This window comes from Triticum dicoccoides, chromosome 5A (genome assembly GCF_002162155.2).
Source record: "Triticum dicoccoides isolate Atlit2015 ecotype Zavitan chromosome 5A, WEW_v2.0, whole genome shotgun sequence".
In the NCBI taxonomy this organism is placed as follows: Eukaryota; Viridiplantae; Streptophyta; class Magnoliopsida; order Poales; family Poaceae; genus Triticum; species Triticum dicoccoides.
The window spans coordinates 677,612,500-677,627,325 of record NC_041388.1 but is presented as its reverse complement, the minus strand read 5'-3'; the positions used below and the strand labels follow the sequence as shown (position 1 = coordinate 677,627,325).

The following is a 14,826-nucleotide window of genomic DNA, read 5'->3' as shown; positions in this document are numbered from 1 at the left end:
CCACCTCACCATTCCTCCTCTCCGGCCCCTCCAATCCAACCCCCCCGAATCCTCTCCTCCTCGTCCCCCTCGCGCGGCCTCGTCTCGATCCGGAAGGAATCTCCCCGGCCGGCCTCCCTCCGATTCCGCGCCCAACTCCCCAGGTCCGTTCGCTCTTCTCGCCGTCCGTAGATTCGGTTCCTCTGGTCCTTTCCGCCCCCGAGATTCACCGATTCCCGTTCCTCCCGTCTTTGTTTATCAGCTTGGGGGCATTTTGGAATCGTCCTCCCTCCAGGCGTCTGCCTCGGCCCGAAAGATCCAATTCGGTTGGATTCCTGCCCCCGAGCCGGAGCCCGGCCGGAGGTGCCCGACCTGAGAGCGCCGCGGAGGAGTTGATGCCACCCGGCGATGGATCGCCGAGCCTTCAGGAGTAACTCGTGCAACGGCAAGAACCCGGCGCCTCCCCCCTCGTCCGCGGCGGCGCAGGCGGCGGTGTACCGGACGTCCTCGGCGCCGGTGGGGGGCTCCAAGGACAACGTCGGCGAGCGCAAGGCGCTGCTGCCCCGGCGCCCCGAGGGCGGCACGGCCCGCAAGGCCTACAAGGGCCCCAAGCGGCGGGTGCAGTGGAAGGACACCCACGGCAAGAAGCTCGCCGAGGTCTTGGAATTCCAGCCTAGGTGAGCAAACCAAGCAACCTCCGTGCATCCTTTCAATATTATTTTTTGTGCTGCCGTAAATGTGTTACATAGATGCAACATGCTTCTTTTGATCCTGCACTACATGATGCCGATGCCGATGCCGATGAGTTCCGTGCAATGTTTCCTTGTTTGGCTACCCAAATTAGCTGCATAGGGGTTGCTTGGATAGTTGGAACTCTTAGGTGGGCGTTTCTTGTCAAGCAGGAAAGGGGGAAATGATTGCTGTAGTCACGAGGTTCGGTGATCAAATGATATGTATCCTGCCAGGATACCACTTTAGAACATGTGATCATGTGATCCATTTGGGGTGTCACAATCTGCCAATTTCAGCTTGCTAGGTGAACTGAATTATTGTGCCTGGGGGCTTTTCAACATCCAATTCAAGTAACTGGGGTCTATGCTTCCCTTGAACTCTTCTGAAGTAACATGTGGCTATAATTTCAGTTTTAGTTTGTCGTTTACCTGACCTATAAATTCACCCCGAGTCCGCCGTGAACTGATTAGACAGAAACATATTCTACTTGTGGTGCCGTAAAAGTTAAGTACGAACTGGTGTTGCAAAATGATCGCACAAAGTCTTAGGCAACTAATCCATAATCGTGCTGGTGCGCAATTATGAACCATTTGTTGGAGTAGAGATTGGTCATTATTGATGTATCAAGGACTGGAAATGATACAGCCCTTCAAAGTGGAAAAAGATGAGAATTTATGATGAGGCTGCTGCATTTCTTGGCCTCAGTGGCAGTATTATGTCTCCATTAGCCTATAAGAAAAACTGTGTATTGGTCTAGTATTACTTTTGGCACGCTCTTCTTACAGGCATACAAATGATATGTGCTGTCATATGTGAAGGTGGTCTGTATATGTTTCTCAGTTGTTACTGTAACTTTTGGCAATATAATTCAATCTGTATGCTAGTTCCTTATTTGTTGAACTTTAGTTTCTGATTTCTAGTCAAGCCATGATCAGTAGACTTTTGGCGATTTTATTTTCTGAGAGTAGACTTTGGCGATTTGATTAAACAAATTGTTGAAATTTTGATCAGTATCAGTAGACTTTTGGCAATTTTATTGAAAATTTAGACGAGTTGAACCTCGTCGTTTATCAAAATGTATTTATTAATTATGCATGTTGGGGTGGGTCTGCACATATTAATGCTAATTAGCAGTAGATTATCGAACATCTGATTCCTCAAATGTTCAACTAATAAATTTAGATCCAAATGTAATTATTAATGTTGATTATTATGATTTATCTTCAGTAAATTGGGCAATTATACATTATACTGTTAGGAGCTAAAGTGGAAACCTATCCCATTCAGAAGCCTCTCTTCCACGCCAGGGATTATCCCTGTCACTGTTTTCTAGTGCCCTATCCTTGCTCTTCGGACCTTTACCCTACCCATCACGTAGACTTCGTTAAAAACCTAGGATTGATGACACATATACCTAACAAGGAAACAGTAATTAAAGTGGCAATACAGTATGGTTTATTTATTTCCTTTCATAACAGCTGTAGTTATGTAACTTGTTCTAAGGCCTCCTGCATTGGAACAGGAAATGTTTAACTTATCCGTACCATTTCTGGATGCAAAATTCGGTTACGCTGCAAGCAAGTTTAGTAATATAGCAGTCTAATTGTTGGATTGAGGTAATATGTGATATCTGGCGGTTCAGGACTGAGGACTTGGACCACCCTATGAATTGAGGACAGTTCACATGAAAATGCCCTGTTTCCGCCTACACAACACCATTCCATTAGTCCAAATTAATCTGCATCGGAACATTCATTTATTTTAACAACCATGAAATTACACAACTGTAATCTGATCTTAGTTGAACAAGCTTAGGTAAGCTCTGTTACTTTGATATTGATATTAGGAAACCCTTGTTTATGTTCTTCACAGTTACAGTTTGATTAGTCCGTGATGGTACCCTACCCTACATCTTTGTTCGGTGTAAGTTCAGTTTAACCAAGTGAAACTTGTTGGCACATGACTTCTTTTGTTCTCAAGATATTTGCTTCACCTTTTTTTCCATACGACCCCCAACAAGGGACAGGGTTCTCATTTGTCGCACTGTGTAGTAATTGCTTACAGTTCCAAATTGCTTATTTTTACACGAGCAGTACCTTTTATAGTCTTTGGAGTTGCAGAGGCATAATGAATACTTTGTTTTATCAGTCTGTAAGTTACAGTGGACCGTAATCTTTACCGCTGAAGTATACTTCTGTAAGAACTTTAATTACCTCAAGTTGTCTTTCTTTGTACTGGCACCAGCTTTATAATAGAACCGACATAAGGTGCGATGATATGTGTTAATTGAAAATGTTGTTCTCTTTTGGGATGCTAGATGGTATTAAAAGATTTTGAAATAGACCAGTATAATCACAGCAGTATTAGTATATTACACATTAATTATCCCAGTGAAACTTGTTGGCATATGATTCTCTCTCCCTCTCCCTCTCTCAGTATATTTACTTCACCTGACTGCCGTTGCATATTTATTGCACCCTTTAGTCCTCGGAGATCAGTTTACAGTTCCACATTTTGCTTTTTTTAAATGACCAGTACCTTTATAGGCTTTAGAAGTTGCAGGCGCGTAATAAATAATTTGTTTCATCAGTCTTTCTTTCTGCTGGCATCAACTGACAGTAGAATCCACATTGGGTACGATGTATGTGCTAATAGAAAATGATCTCATTTGGAATCGTAGTATCTTGGCCGAGATACAATACGTTAATAACCCCATGCATCTAAAGAGGTGGTATCTAAAAAGGTCTCATTGGACTGTCATTATGTTGGTTGTTCAAGAAAGTCCATGTACCCATCACAAGAAAAAAAGAGTCCATGCTGACATTTGCTTGTCTTGATTTTCTTCCTCTAATTGCTCTGCCATCTGTTTTTTTTGACAATTTGCAGTGATTCAAGTGACTCGGATGATGATTATTTGGATACTTGCATATGCTCAGTCATGTAAATATTGCAGTGCTGAATCTCCGGTGCATCTTGCGCAGGTGGAGAGTATGAGTGTTTAGCAAGAGCTGTATCTTAATGTTATGCATTGGCCTAACAGTCTTGTATAGAAAAAGGTTCACTCCAACAGGCTCAAACTATCTCATGTAGTGCAAGTCAGGGCTGCGACCTAGCAAGGACTGGCGACGACGAGCCCATATAATCTGTTGAATGCGCAAGCAGCAGGAAGTTGCGTCAGAATTTTGAGATATCACCACACAGCAGTTAGAAAGGGTAAAAAGGGACCCGCAGCGTTGGCAGCAGCAGCCTTGCTCTCTTCCTGACGAGTAACGTTATGTGTGATAAGCAAAATGCTCTTAGAAATCAGACACGGGCATTTTTGCGGGGCTGGAATTGCGACCGATTTTTGTCAATAGTATCTGCCTCTTGGCATGTTAACTTACTAGCTGATGTTCCTGTGTGTGTGTGTCTGTTGCTGCCATGACACGGTTAACATTATTGTTGCATGAATTGATTGATGCCATCAATGGATGCTGTAATTGCAAAGTGCAAGGTTTGTCACATTCATGTGCCCTATCAGGCAGTTCACTCTTATCAAAAGGGACCTCTTTTTTTTTCTTCTCCGGCAGAATATAAGCTTGCTCAGAGCTCAGTAATTTACCACTTCCTCTGCTCATAAATATAAGATGTTTTAGACTTGTAAATATAATACGTTATTTACAAGTCTCAAAATGTCTTACATTTAGCTTTCTTATCATACATTTTTGACACCTTTTTTAGCACTCTGTCTGTGTGCTGATATTGTGTAAATCAGTATCCTGACATGTGTAACTAGTACAAGAAAGCTAAATGCTACGCACACAAAAAGGTTTATTTTATTAGGCTAAAAAAGGGTAAAACAAAATTAAGTTTTTTTTAGGGGAGTAAAACAAATTTAAGAGAAAAAAAGAAGGGTAAATGTATGCCACAGGCCTGCATGCAGTGCGACGCAATTCCCGCCACACAAACGCACATAGGATTCCGACGGCCCGGCCCGGCCCATTGTGGCGGCCTCGGATTCCTTGCTCCGTCATGGGATCCCATCCTTCCGTCCGCGCATCCAACGGTCACATGCCAGCTGGGTCAACACGACCGTTACCACTCGGGCTTTGCCCTTTTCCCCCAACGGCAGCTTCTCCCCTCCCCCCCAAATGCCGCGCCCCCTTCACTACTACTCCTAGCCCACATTCTCTTCCGTCTCCCCCACCCCAAACATCCACCTCGCCGCCGCCGCTTCCCGCTCGCCTGCGCCGACGAGCCACCGACGCGCCCCCCGGCCGGCCATGGGCTGCTTCCTCGGCTGCTTCGGGGGCGACAAGTCCAAGAAGGAGCGCCGCCACCGCCGCCGCAAGCAGCGCTCCCCCTCCCGCTCCCCCTCCAAGGCCCACCGCGACGCCGACGCCGCCCCGCTCCTCGCCACCCTCCTCGAGCTCAGGTTCGATCCTTGTCCCATCCGGTGTTACAGCTGGTCTCACTCACTGACCGGCTGCTGTTGGCCGATCGATTTCGGTTTCATTTTTCTGGTTATAAATTAGGGATTTGATCTCTGTTTGTTTTTTTCTGGTTGATTAGGGATTCCGCCGATGATCTGTGCCTGGCCGTCGTCGCCAAGAAGAAGGTGACGTTCGACCCCAACGTGACGGCCTACGACGCGCCGCCGATCCCCGAGGGCGAGGAGGCCGCGACAGAGGAGGAGGAGGGCCGCGCCGCGGCGGGCGGCGAGGGGGCGTGGACGCTGCTGGGGCCCCAGTGCGCGAAATCCGAGGCGTTCCCGCTCAACCACAGGTACGGCAACTGCGCCGGCGCCGACGACGACAGCGACTACGAGGACTGCTACGACGACGACGACGATGAGTACGATGACGACGACGAGGAGGAGGAGGACGGCTTGGATGGGATCGACGAGTGCGCGGTGGACGACGACGAGGAGCACGGCGGGCTGCTGGGCATCGCGCGCGGCGAGGAGGAGGCGTGCGAGTCGCTCTTCCTGCTCCCGGCGCCCAAGACCACCAAGGACAGCGCCGGCCAGACTGGAGCCGCAGCCGAGGTGTGCAACTCGGTGGAGAGCTTCAGCCAGTGGAAGGACGCCACCAAGCCTCACACCGCCGCGCCCAAGGATTCGGAGAAGGAGAACTTGGTCACGCTCTCCGACGACCCGGCGACCGTCCCGGCCATGAAGCAAGAGAAGCCGGCGGGGAGCTGGGACTACACCCCGAGGACGCCGAGCAAGCAGGAGGCGTCGGTGGACGCGAGCCTCTCGACGTGGCTGGGCTCCTCGGGCACGCCGGAGAGCAACTACTCGGTGCGGTCCTACTCGCCGATCAGCCGGGAGGACCGGCCCATCCTCGGCGCCCTCACCGTGGAGGACATCAAGATCTCGTCGGCCAACTCGTCGCCGAGGCGGTCGCGGTCCCCGAGCCCGAGCCCCGACGACATGCCCATCCTGGGCACCGTGGGGGCCTACTGGAACTGCAGCGGCGCCAAGGGCGGCCCTGACGATTCGGTGACGAGAGGCGGGTTCATGAAGACCAGGAGCAGATTTGGGCAGGTGAGCTCTTAGCGAATTGAGCTTTGGTTGATGCATTTGCGGGCTCCAAATGTGTGGTGCTCACGATGTTTTTACCCGTTGCAGAACTTGGCATGATGAAAATGGTGAACTGCCCTCCTGAATTATGATGAAATAGGCTAGAAAGAAGAGCTGTGAATTAAGAGAGAAGATACAGTGAGTGAGTGAGTGAGTGAGAGATTGTTCCATGAGTGAGAGATTCTTTTATGTGTTTGTAAACATGTCATGTCAGCATTCTATATAGCATGGTATTCTTTTTGTGTGGCATTGTCAATATGATGTATTATTGTTTCACCCTTCTGTCAATAATCAGTATGTGATGTACATTTGAGTTCGTTTTGACCTTTCTGAACTGTACCTGCCTGCTTTTCATTCAGTTATCTGCAAACGGATTCCCTTCACCTGAACAAACTGTCCAGTTTTCCCCACGATCCAGTTTTCTCTTTGGTGAGCGACGAACAGCGCGAGGATCCACTTCCCATCTTCAACCGCCGGCGGCGAGCCCGTGGGATCTTCCTGCTTCCATCTGCTGCTCCGGCAGCCCGTGGGAGCTTCTACTTCGGCCTGTAGATAGTTTAGGAATAAGTATGTTTTTGTCACTCAAATTCCCCGAAAGTATAGACTTGATTTATCAAGTTTTTTGGTATAATTTGGTCCTTCAAGTCTCAAAACCGAATAAGTTTGGTCCAAAATCAGATTTTAACCAGATTTGACCGGGTTTGACCAGGTTTGATGAACGAACAGTAAATTCAAAAAAATAGCAATAAATATTAAAAAACTCTGAAATTTTGTGGCAACCAAGATGCTTGGGTGCATGGAAATTTGTGTGGTGTTTCAACATCCGAAGATCTCCTCGCAAAAAAAAAGAAAAAACATCCGAAGATCTCGTGGCAAAAACAACAACTAATTTTGGCTAAAAAAGCCAAAATTTGTTTTTTTAGAGCTCCTCAGATGTTATTTGACCACAAACATTTACACGCACCAATCGCACCCAAGCATGTTGGTTGTCACAAAATTTTAGATTTTTTGAAATTTACTGTCCATCGGTCAAACGTGGTCAAGCCCGGCCGAACTTGGTCAAACCTAGTCAACCCCCAGTCAATGTGCTAAAAAATCAGGTTTTGGACCATACTTATCCGGTTTTGAGACTTGAAGGACAAAATATATACCTAAAAAATCTTGAAAAACAAGTCTATTTTTTTGAGGAACTTGAGGGACAAAAACATAAGAATAGTTTTCACGGCTTCGATGACGGCGACAGCGTCACTCCGTCGAATAAATTTGCCTCGACTCCCACCATCTCAGTGGTGCTCTCCTGGGAAGCGCCGGAAGGTCGATGGCTCGTGTTCCTCTCTGGTTAGTCGGATCAGCGAGGCTAGTCTTTTCACATTCGCGGTGGACGTGTTCTTCGACCGACAAGCGACTCTGGTTGCGATGGTGCTCCTTTGGATTTGGTTGTGATGGATCTTCATCTCCTTCCACTCCGGCGGTATTTCGTCGACAGTGGGTGACAATGGTGGATGGTTGCTTTTCTGTGCAGAGGGATAGAAAGTAAGAGCTGTGAATTAAGAAGATACAGTGTGAGTGAGTGAGTGAGAGATTGCTCCATGGGAGAGAGAGCTTTCTATTCTTTTATGTGTTTGTAAACATCTCAGCATTCTATATAGCATGGTATTCTTTTTCTGTGGCATTGTCGATATGATGTTCTACGTATTATGTCACCCTTCTGTCAATAATAGAGGTAGAATGTACTGCTGCATTTGAGTTCGTTTTCACCTTTCTGAACTGTACCTGCCTACTTTTCATGTTCTGAACTTCAGTTATCTGCGGAACCTCACAACACTGTCTGTATTGGAGGCTTAATATTAGCATCACTAGTGCATACATGCAAGCATATAACTCTGTAGCTCACATGAATATGAACCTAGGATTCCTATTAACATCTGAGATGATGCATTAGCATCTGCAATACAAGAGGAAAGAGCAGAAAATTTCAGATAGTATCAGGCAAACTTCTCTTCCCCTGCAGTGAAAAATGGGAACTATATTTGCAAACGCTTCAAGCGATCAATTATTTGCTTCCAACACACACATAATCCACTTGTCCACACAAATTAGAGTCTGCACCTGGCTGCAAATAGTGGTGCATGCAAAGCCTATTGTCACCTCCTCTTTGGGAGCTGGAACGCGCGCTTCAGGAACTGGCTGGCGGCCTCGTCGTCGCGGTGGCAGAGCACGCGGAGGACCGTGTCCGGGTCCGTCCGGCACCACCGCCTCGTCGTCAGCGGCACCGGCAGAGCGGCCCGGGGCGACCCGCCGCACGCCGCCGCCGTCGTCGTCGTCGTGGCGATGCTCAGCTCCTCCACGATCCGCTCCGCCGTCTGCCCCATGAGCGCGACCACGCCCTCGGCCACCTCCGCCTCGCTCTCCACCACGTCCTCCGCCACCAGGCCCTCCCCGCGCGTGCAGAAGGCCCGCTTCAGGCTCCGCAGGTCCTCCTCCACCATCCCGTGGTCCTCCCTCGTGAAGCTCCGGTGGTTGCCGCCGGCCAGCAGCACCATCAGGAACGCCTGGAACGAGGCCTTCATCACCTCCCGCACCGCCACCGGCTGCGCGCGGTCCACGAGGAGGGAGACGAGCAGCGACAGGTTCTGCTTCAGCGTGCGGAGCGCCGGCCGGATGCGAGCGTCGGCCACGCCGCCCGCGTAGAGGCCGTCGTAGAACGACTGGTGCGAGTCGAAGAAGATGAGCCGGTACGCGGCCACCTCGGCCACGTGGGCGATCGCCGTCTGGGCCGCGGTACGCGCGTGGTCGAAGTGGCAGCACGGCGCGGCGAGGAGCCGGCTCGTGGTGGACGGCGAGGTGCATGCTCCCCCGCCCGCGGAGAAGAAGGAGAGCGACTTGTCCAGCGCCTGGATGTGGCTGAGGATGTAGTGGATCGTGTTGAGCCGGACGTAGAGGCGCTGCGTGCCGCGGCTGGTGGACGGCCGTGGGTTGTGCCCGCCGGCCGCGCTCACGCTCTGGCCTCCGCCGTGGTACGACGCGTTGCCGCGCCCGCTCGTCAGGGGCGCCCGGCACGGCGCCACCGCCGCCCTCTTCCACAGCCGCTTGATCGTCGAGTCCTGGTTGCACCTCGTCAGCGCCGGCAGCGGCGGGAGGTAGCTCTGCTTGTTGCCGCAGGAGGCGAGGAAGGAGACGTAGTCCTGGAAGACGGCGCCGAGGCCGTCGGCGAGGTCCTGCAGCATGCCGTCCCTCGCGCTCACCGGGATCGCAAAGAACTCGTCCAGGGTGGCCTTGGCCAGCTTCATCAGGTCCACCGCCGACTGCGCGTACGGCTCATTCTTGGACCTCGCGGTCCAGCTCTACGTGACCATGCCATGCCACGACAGAGTTAGTTTGAGACACTTTGCAGGAATGGAGCATGAACATGCGTGATCAATGGAGGCAAGCTCACCTCGGTGTCTTTGGCTCGGAGGAGGCACTCCCTGGCGACCCTGAGCCGCTCCTCGACCCACGTCCGGAGGAAGCCGACCACGACGGACTCGACGTCGTAGGGCACCACCTCCCGCACCACCGGCTCGCCGTCGTCGTCCACCACCATCTGCACTAGGGCCTTCTCGAGCCTGCCCGCCGCGTGCAGCACGCGCACCAGCTCGTCGGTCAGGCAGACGGCCTTGCCCAGGTACTGCTTCAGCACCACGCCGTAGCAGCCGTGCAGGGTCGCCGCGGCCACCGCCGCCGGGAACGGGTGCCACCGCCTAAGCTCCCGGCTGAAGCACTCGCGCTCCCACTGCGCCAGCTCCTCCGTGTCCCTGGCGAGCTGCGTCAGGATCCCGCTGGTGTCGTCGACGTCGCGCTGGTGGCCGGAGACCATGCCGTTCTCCTGCCCGAGCCCGCTCTCGAGGACCTTTGTGAAGGCGCTTCTCATCGAGCAACGGATGTAGTAATCGACGCGATCGCCGCCGCATTCGTGATCCGCGTGCACACTTTCGGCGATGATCTTGCCGGCGCCGAGCGCCAAAGACAGAGCGCACTCCAACGCCGCGGTGCAGGTGCCGGTGCCGCCATTCCCGTACCATTCGTGGTAGTCAAGCAGGCGCTTCTCGGACCAGTCACGTATCGCGCCAAGAGCGGTGGAGAAGACCCGCGCGTACACGGGGTCACGTGGGTTGTCCTGCCTGGCGCCGGCGTCAGCGGCCACCTCCGCGAGCACCGCGAGCGCCGCGCCGGCGAGGTCCGGCTCGACCTGCCCGGTGGCCACGTACTGCTGGAAGAGGACCCAAGCGAAGCACACGTTGTGCAGCATCCGGTTGATGCCGAGCGTCGCCCACGTCCTCCTCATGAGCTCCAGGAGCTCGTCCACCTCGTCGAGCAAGACGGTCTCGTCCCTAAGGTCGAAGATGCCCTGGAGGAGGGAGACGTAGAGGAGCACATTGAGAGGGTACCCGTCGGCCCAGTGGCAGGCCTCGCCGGCGGGGGCGGAGCGCCAGGCGAGCGCGAGCACGGCGTCGCAGAGGGCGCGCATGGCGTCGGAGGCCTTGCCGGTGTCGATGGCGCGGGCCTCGGCTGCCTCCATGACCTCGCGGAACCGGAGCACGGAGGCGCTGTGGCGGTGGTCGAGCGGGACGGAGCTGTGCAGGATGAGGCCCGCCTCGAGGAGCTTGAGCTGGCGGCGTTGCCACTGGTGGTGCTCGGCGCCGTCGGCGAAGTCGGGCAGCTTGAGCTGCCGCAGCAGCTCCAGCGGCAGGATGATCGTCTCCGCTCTTCTTCCCACCTGCATTTCCATTCAGAACGTACATGAAATCTGATCGAAGTATCGAACACATGCATTGCACGAAACCGGCGCGTCAATGGCGGTGCATGAACGGACCTGTCCGACGAGGGTGCGCATGAGCGTCTTTCGGAGGCGCGCGTCGCCGTGCTCCGTGACGCGCATCTGCTGCCGCATGATCTCGGCGGAGGTCATGGGCCGCCTGGCCCTGGGCGAGCCGGCCGGCGCCCGCACGGCGCGGCCGGGGGACCCCGGCGCGGACGAGGCGTTCAAGCTGCCGCTGCGCAGGGCGGTGGACGGCTGCGTGGCCCTGCGCGCCTTGAGCCCGAGCGCGCGCTTGACCCGGCTGTTGACGACGTTCATCCCGGTGCCGCCCCTGGGCCCCGCGCCGATCCTGGGCGAGGCGTCCCCGCCTTCCCCGCCGTCCCACGCGGCGCCCTTGGCGCTGCCGCCGGCGCCGGCGCGGCAGGACATGAAGAAGACCTCGTAGGCGGCCTCGCGGACGTCGGCGCGGGAGAGGCCATGGAGGTGGCCGAAGGGGCAGTCGAGGGCGTCGGCGGCGGCCGCGGTGCCGGGGCCGGGGCTGCCGTGGAGGGCGTCGGCGTCCGGGGAGCGCGCGTAGGAGGCGGAGCGGGAGCGGTAGTGCTGCAGGAGGCGCGGCCCCATGGGCATGGATGTCCGGCCGAGCGCGTGGTGTCTCGGGCCGAGGGAGAGGCGGGGGCGACCCAGAAATGGTGGAGGCGAGGGAGAGGCCACGGCCACGGCCACGGCCACGCGCGCGGGAAGGACGGAGGCGCCCCCCGCAACCGCCGCTCCACGCTTCCATGCCCCGTTATCCTCGGCTCGTTGCAACGTGGCAGCAAGGCAGTGTTAGGAAGTGCAACATGGCAGGAAGGCGCTAACTAATGACATGAGTCAACCATATATGATTGTCGCTCAAGTGTCTTGCCCAGATCCCTAGAAAAGAGTGTCTTGATCAGATCAGACTGGGAGTGCTCAGTTTTTAAATTTATTTCTGGCTTTTCTTTTATCTTATGCCTCGATGGTTTCATTTTCTTTATGTTCAATGGTTGGAGCATATATAATTAGTTTCTTTTAATAGACACTGCACAGTGCACACTCGCTGAATGAAATTATATCCAGTAATTGACCAGAGTTCCAATTGCCAGCTGCTTTTGCATTATCTTCTTTTACAAGATATATATATATATATATATATATATATATATATATACTGGTATAAAAGAAGCTATCACTCGAGCACGCATGCATGGATGGAGGAGCAACAGAAAAAGAAAGAAAAATGATTTCCATCAAACTAAGAACGAAATATGTATGTGGCAACCGTGTGGCAGATTGCAAAAACGACTTAACGCATCAGGTGCCGTTCGATTTGGATCACGCGACGCACAAGTTTTTGCTCGAACGCCCAGAACGCCCACCACAATCTTTCGTGCGACTGCATCCCAACTGCCCCGACGCCCGGGCCTCCTTCCATCCACAAACGAGGCCACTATCCACTCTTCCTCCCGAAGAGTAGGCCCGTCGGCTTGCTTTCCCTTCCTCCTGAAGGCAACACAGCCGTCGCCCCGCTCCTCCTTCGTCCTGCCAGCGACGGGACGGGATCCCCCGGCGTGACCTTCCTGATTGATGCTCCACGGCGGCGCGATGGAGTGGGAGACAGTGCAGCATCTGGACCTCCGCCACGCGCGGCCGGCGCGGGGCCGGCGCGCCCGCTGTAGTTGCACGACGCCGCCTTCCGCGCGTCCCAGGTCGTCGTCGTTCATGGCCTTATTTTCCTGATGAAATCGTTCATGCACGCACGCACATGCCGTCGTGGAAACGGGCTTTCCACCGGGAGGCAGAGAGAGACACAGCCGAGCCAAAATTATCAGGCGGCTCGAGCAGCACGCTTCGTACTGAAAGCAGTGGACGGTGGTGAGGTTATCTGTCTCGTGGCCTTATATCTGAAACTTGTGAAGAAAAGCAATATTTTCTTAACTGAAAACTGGGCATTACCACTCCACATCCTCATCAAACCATCACCAAATAGCAGAGATCCTTTTTACCTCTTATTAATGCTTGATCGTTACTCCTCCTGGTGCGTTGATCAAGCATACGACTCACCTGCCTATGTGGTTTCTGACGAGAGCACTTCTTCTTCCCATACGTTTTAAGTCTGAACTTGTTGTTCTAAAACTGAAAGTTGACAGTCCAGTCTAAACTAGTTGTTCTGAAACTGAAACTTGACGCTTGGCTCATGCTATACTAAGAACCTCTGAACTTGACGCTTGGTCGTATGATATTTTTTTAATTAGTAGAATACAAATGAACTACTGAAAAGTCATACACTATACTAGTATACTACTAAAGAACCTTATTTGTACTGCTGAAATTAGGTTTGAAAACTTTTACTACTGAATCTCATACGCTAAAGAACCTCTCAACCTCATACACTACTAAAGAACAAGTTTCAGAACCTCAAACAGTACTAAAAGCCTTTGAACTTGAGGTTTATACTACTAAAGACTTTGACACTTACTACTAAAAATCCCCATATTCTATACTAAACCTTAATGATGTAAAAGTTATGAAAACTCATGCTATTTCAGACGCTTGACATTACATCATTTCAGTAGTACAAATGAGGTTATATGTCTCTCTGTTCTTATACTTTTACATCATTTCAGAGGCTTTTCTAGTAGATCACTTGTACTACATTTTAAGACCTACCGACTTGCGCATAAAACACCATGACAACTTTAACCCGAAATAAAATATTACAAGAATATATCATTTATAACTTCTGTGTAAATATTATGGTAATTTATGCACGACATACCTGATAATTTACGTAAAAACACCACATGGTAAATTTGACCCCAGAAAAACATTATTGAAGACAAATCCTGGTAACTTCTATGCAAATAGCATGGTAGTATACACATTGCAGACATGATAACTTACACAAAAACATCGCGTTAATTTTGATCTAGGGGAAAAAATTGTTGGAAACGTACCCTCGGTAAATTGTGTAAACATCGTGGTAACATACGCACCACAAACTTGAAAACTTAAGCAAAAACACCATGATAACTTTGACCCGGATGGAGGAAGTTATTGAAAAGTAAACCCTCGGTAACTTATGTGTAATAACATGATAATTTACCCACCGGAGACCTGATAACTCTTGTTCAAACACCATGATAACTTGTTGACCCTGAATTTTTTTCGTTGAAGAACATTACCCCCAATAACTTCTAGGTAAATAGCACGGTAATGTATTTACTGTAGATACAAAAACTTACGCAAAAACAGTACTCTAGCTTTGACCCACGGAAAAAGTAGTTGGAAACATATCGTTGGTAAATTTTGTTTGATAGCATGGTAATGTACGCATTGCAGACCTGATAAGTTACTCACAAACACCATGATAAGTTTGATTTGGGTGGATGAAGTTGTTGAAAATATACCCCGGTAACTTGTGTGTAAATATCACGGTAATAATCTTGATTTGGGAAAGAGTAGTAAAAAGTGGTCGAAAAATACACTGCTAGATTTTGTATGTAAACAGCATAGTAAATTACACACCACAATCTTGATAATTTAGGTACAAACACCGCGGTAAATTCGGTCTGGAGATTTTTTTTTGAAAAGATAGCCATGGTAATATACCCACCGCATACCTGATAACTTACCTACAAATGCCATGGTAATATTTTACTCGGTGGAGAAATTGTTGAAAACATACCCCGTAAATTTTGTGTAAATAGAATGGTTACATACGCCTCACATACCT

General features: G+C 51.3%; 3 protein-coding genes across 3 annotated transcripts in view; 2 read left to right on the top strand and 1 right to left on the bottom strand.

Moving 5' to 3' along the window:
- The first annotated feature begins 6 nt into the window (after positions 1–6).
- Positions 7–4,268, top strand: LOC119304064. Its single transcript, XM_037581224.1, has 3 exons — positions 7–143; positions 242–656; positions 3,598–4,268. Exons 2-3 carry the CDS (start codon positions 388–390, stop codon positions 3,653–3,655), a joined length of 327 nt encoding a protein of 108 aa, XP_037437121.1. The 5' UTR covers positions 7–143; positions 242–387; the 3' UTR covers positions 3,656–4,268.
- A 581-nt stretch (positions 4,269–4,849) lies between these two features.
- Positions 4,850–6,591, top strand: LOC119304063. Its single transcript, XM_037581223.1, has 3 exons — positions 4,850–5,125; positions 5,263–6,238; positions 6,323–6,591. The coding sequence occupies exons 1-3, from the start codon at positions 4,974–4,976 to the stop codon at positions 6,332–6,334; spliced, it is 1,140 nt and encodes a 379-aa protein (XP_037437120.1). The 5' UTR covers positions 4,850–4,973; the 3' UTR covers positions 6,335–6,591.
- A 1,611-nt stretch (positions 6,592–8,202) lies between these two features.
- Positions 8,203–14,826, bottom strand: part of LOC119304060 (protein unc-13 homolog) — a 13,077-nt gene continuing 6,453 nt past the window's right edge. Inside the window, exons 2-5 of the mRNA XM_037581221.1 lie at positions 13,030–14,824; positions 11,127–12,946; positions 9,711–11,030; positions 8,203–9,618 (exon numbers count right to left, since the gene is read on the bottom strand). Of these exons, the coding sequence (XP_037437118.1) occupies positions 8,419–9,618; positions 9,711–11,030; positions 11,127–11,699 (3,093 nt within the window). The 5' untranslated portion in view covers positions 11,700–12,946; positions 13,030–14,824 and the 3' untranslated portion in view covers positions 8,203–8,418. The remainder of the gene's footprint in view (positions 9,619–9,710; positions 11,031–11,126; positions 12,947–13,029; positions 14,825–14,826) is intronic.

Coding starts and splice junctions, on each gene's coding strand:
- LOC119304064 (XM_037581224.1), top strand. CDS start 388: ATGGATCGCCGAGCCTTCAGGAGTAACTCGTGCAACGGCAAGAACCCG. Junction 657..3,597: donor GTCTTGGAATTCCAGCCTAG/GTGAGCAAACCA, acceptor GACAATTTGCAG/TGATTCAAGTGACTCGGATG.
- LOC119304063 (XM_037581223.1), top strand. CDS start 4,974: ATGGGCTGCTTCCTCGGCTGCTTCGGGGGCGACAAGTCCAAGAAGGAG. Junction 5,126..5,262: donor GCCACCCTCCTCGAGCTCAG/GTTCGATCCTTG, acceptor CTGGTTGATTAG/GGATTCCGCCGATGATCTGT.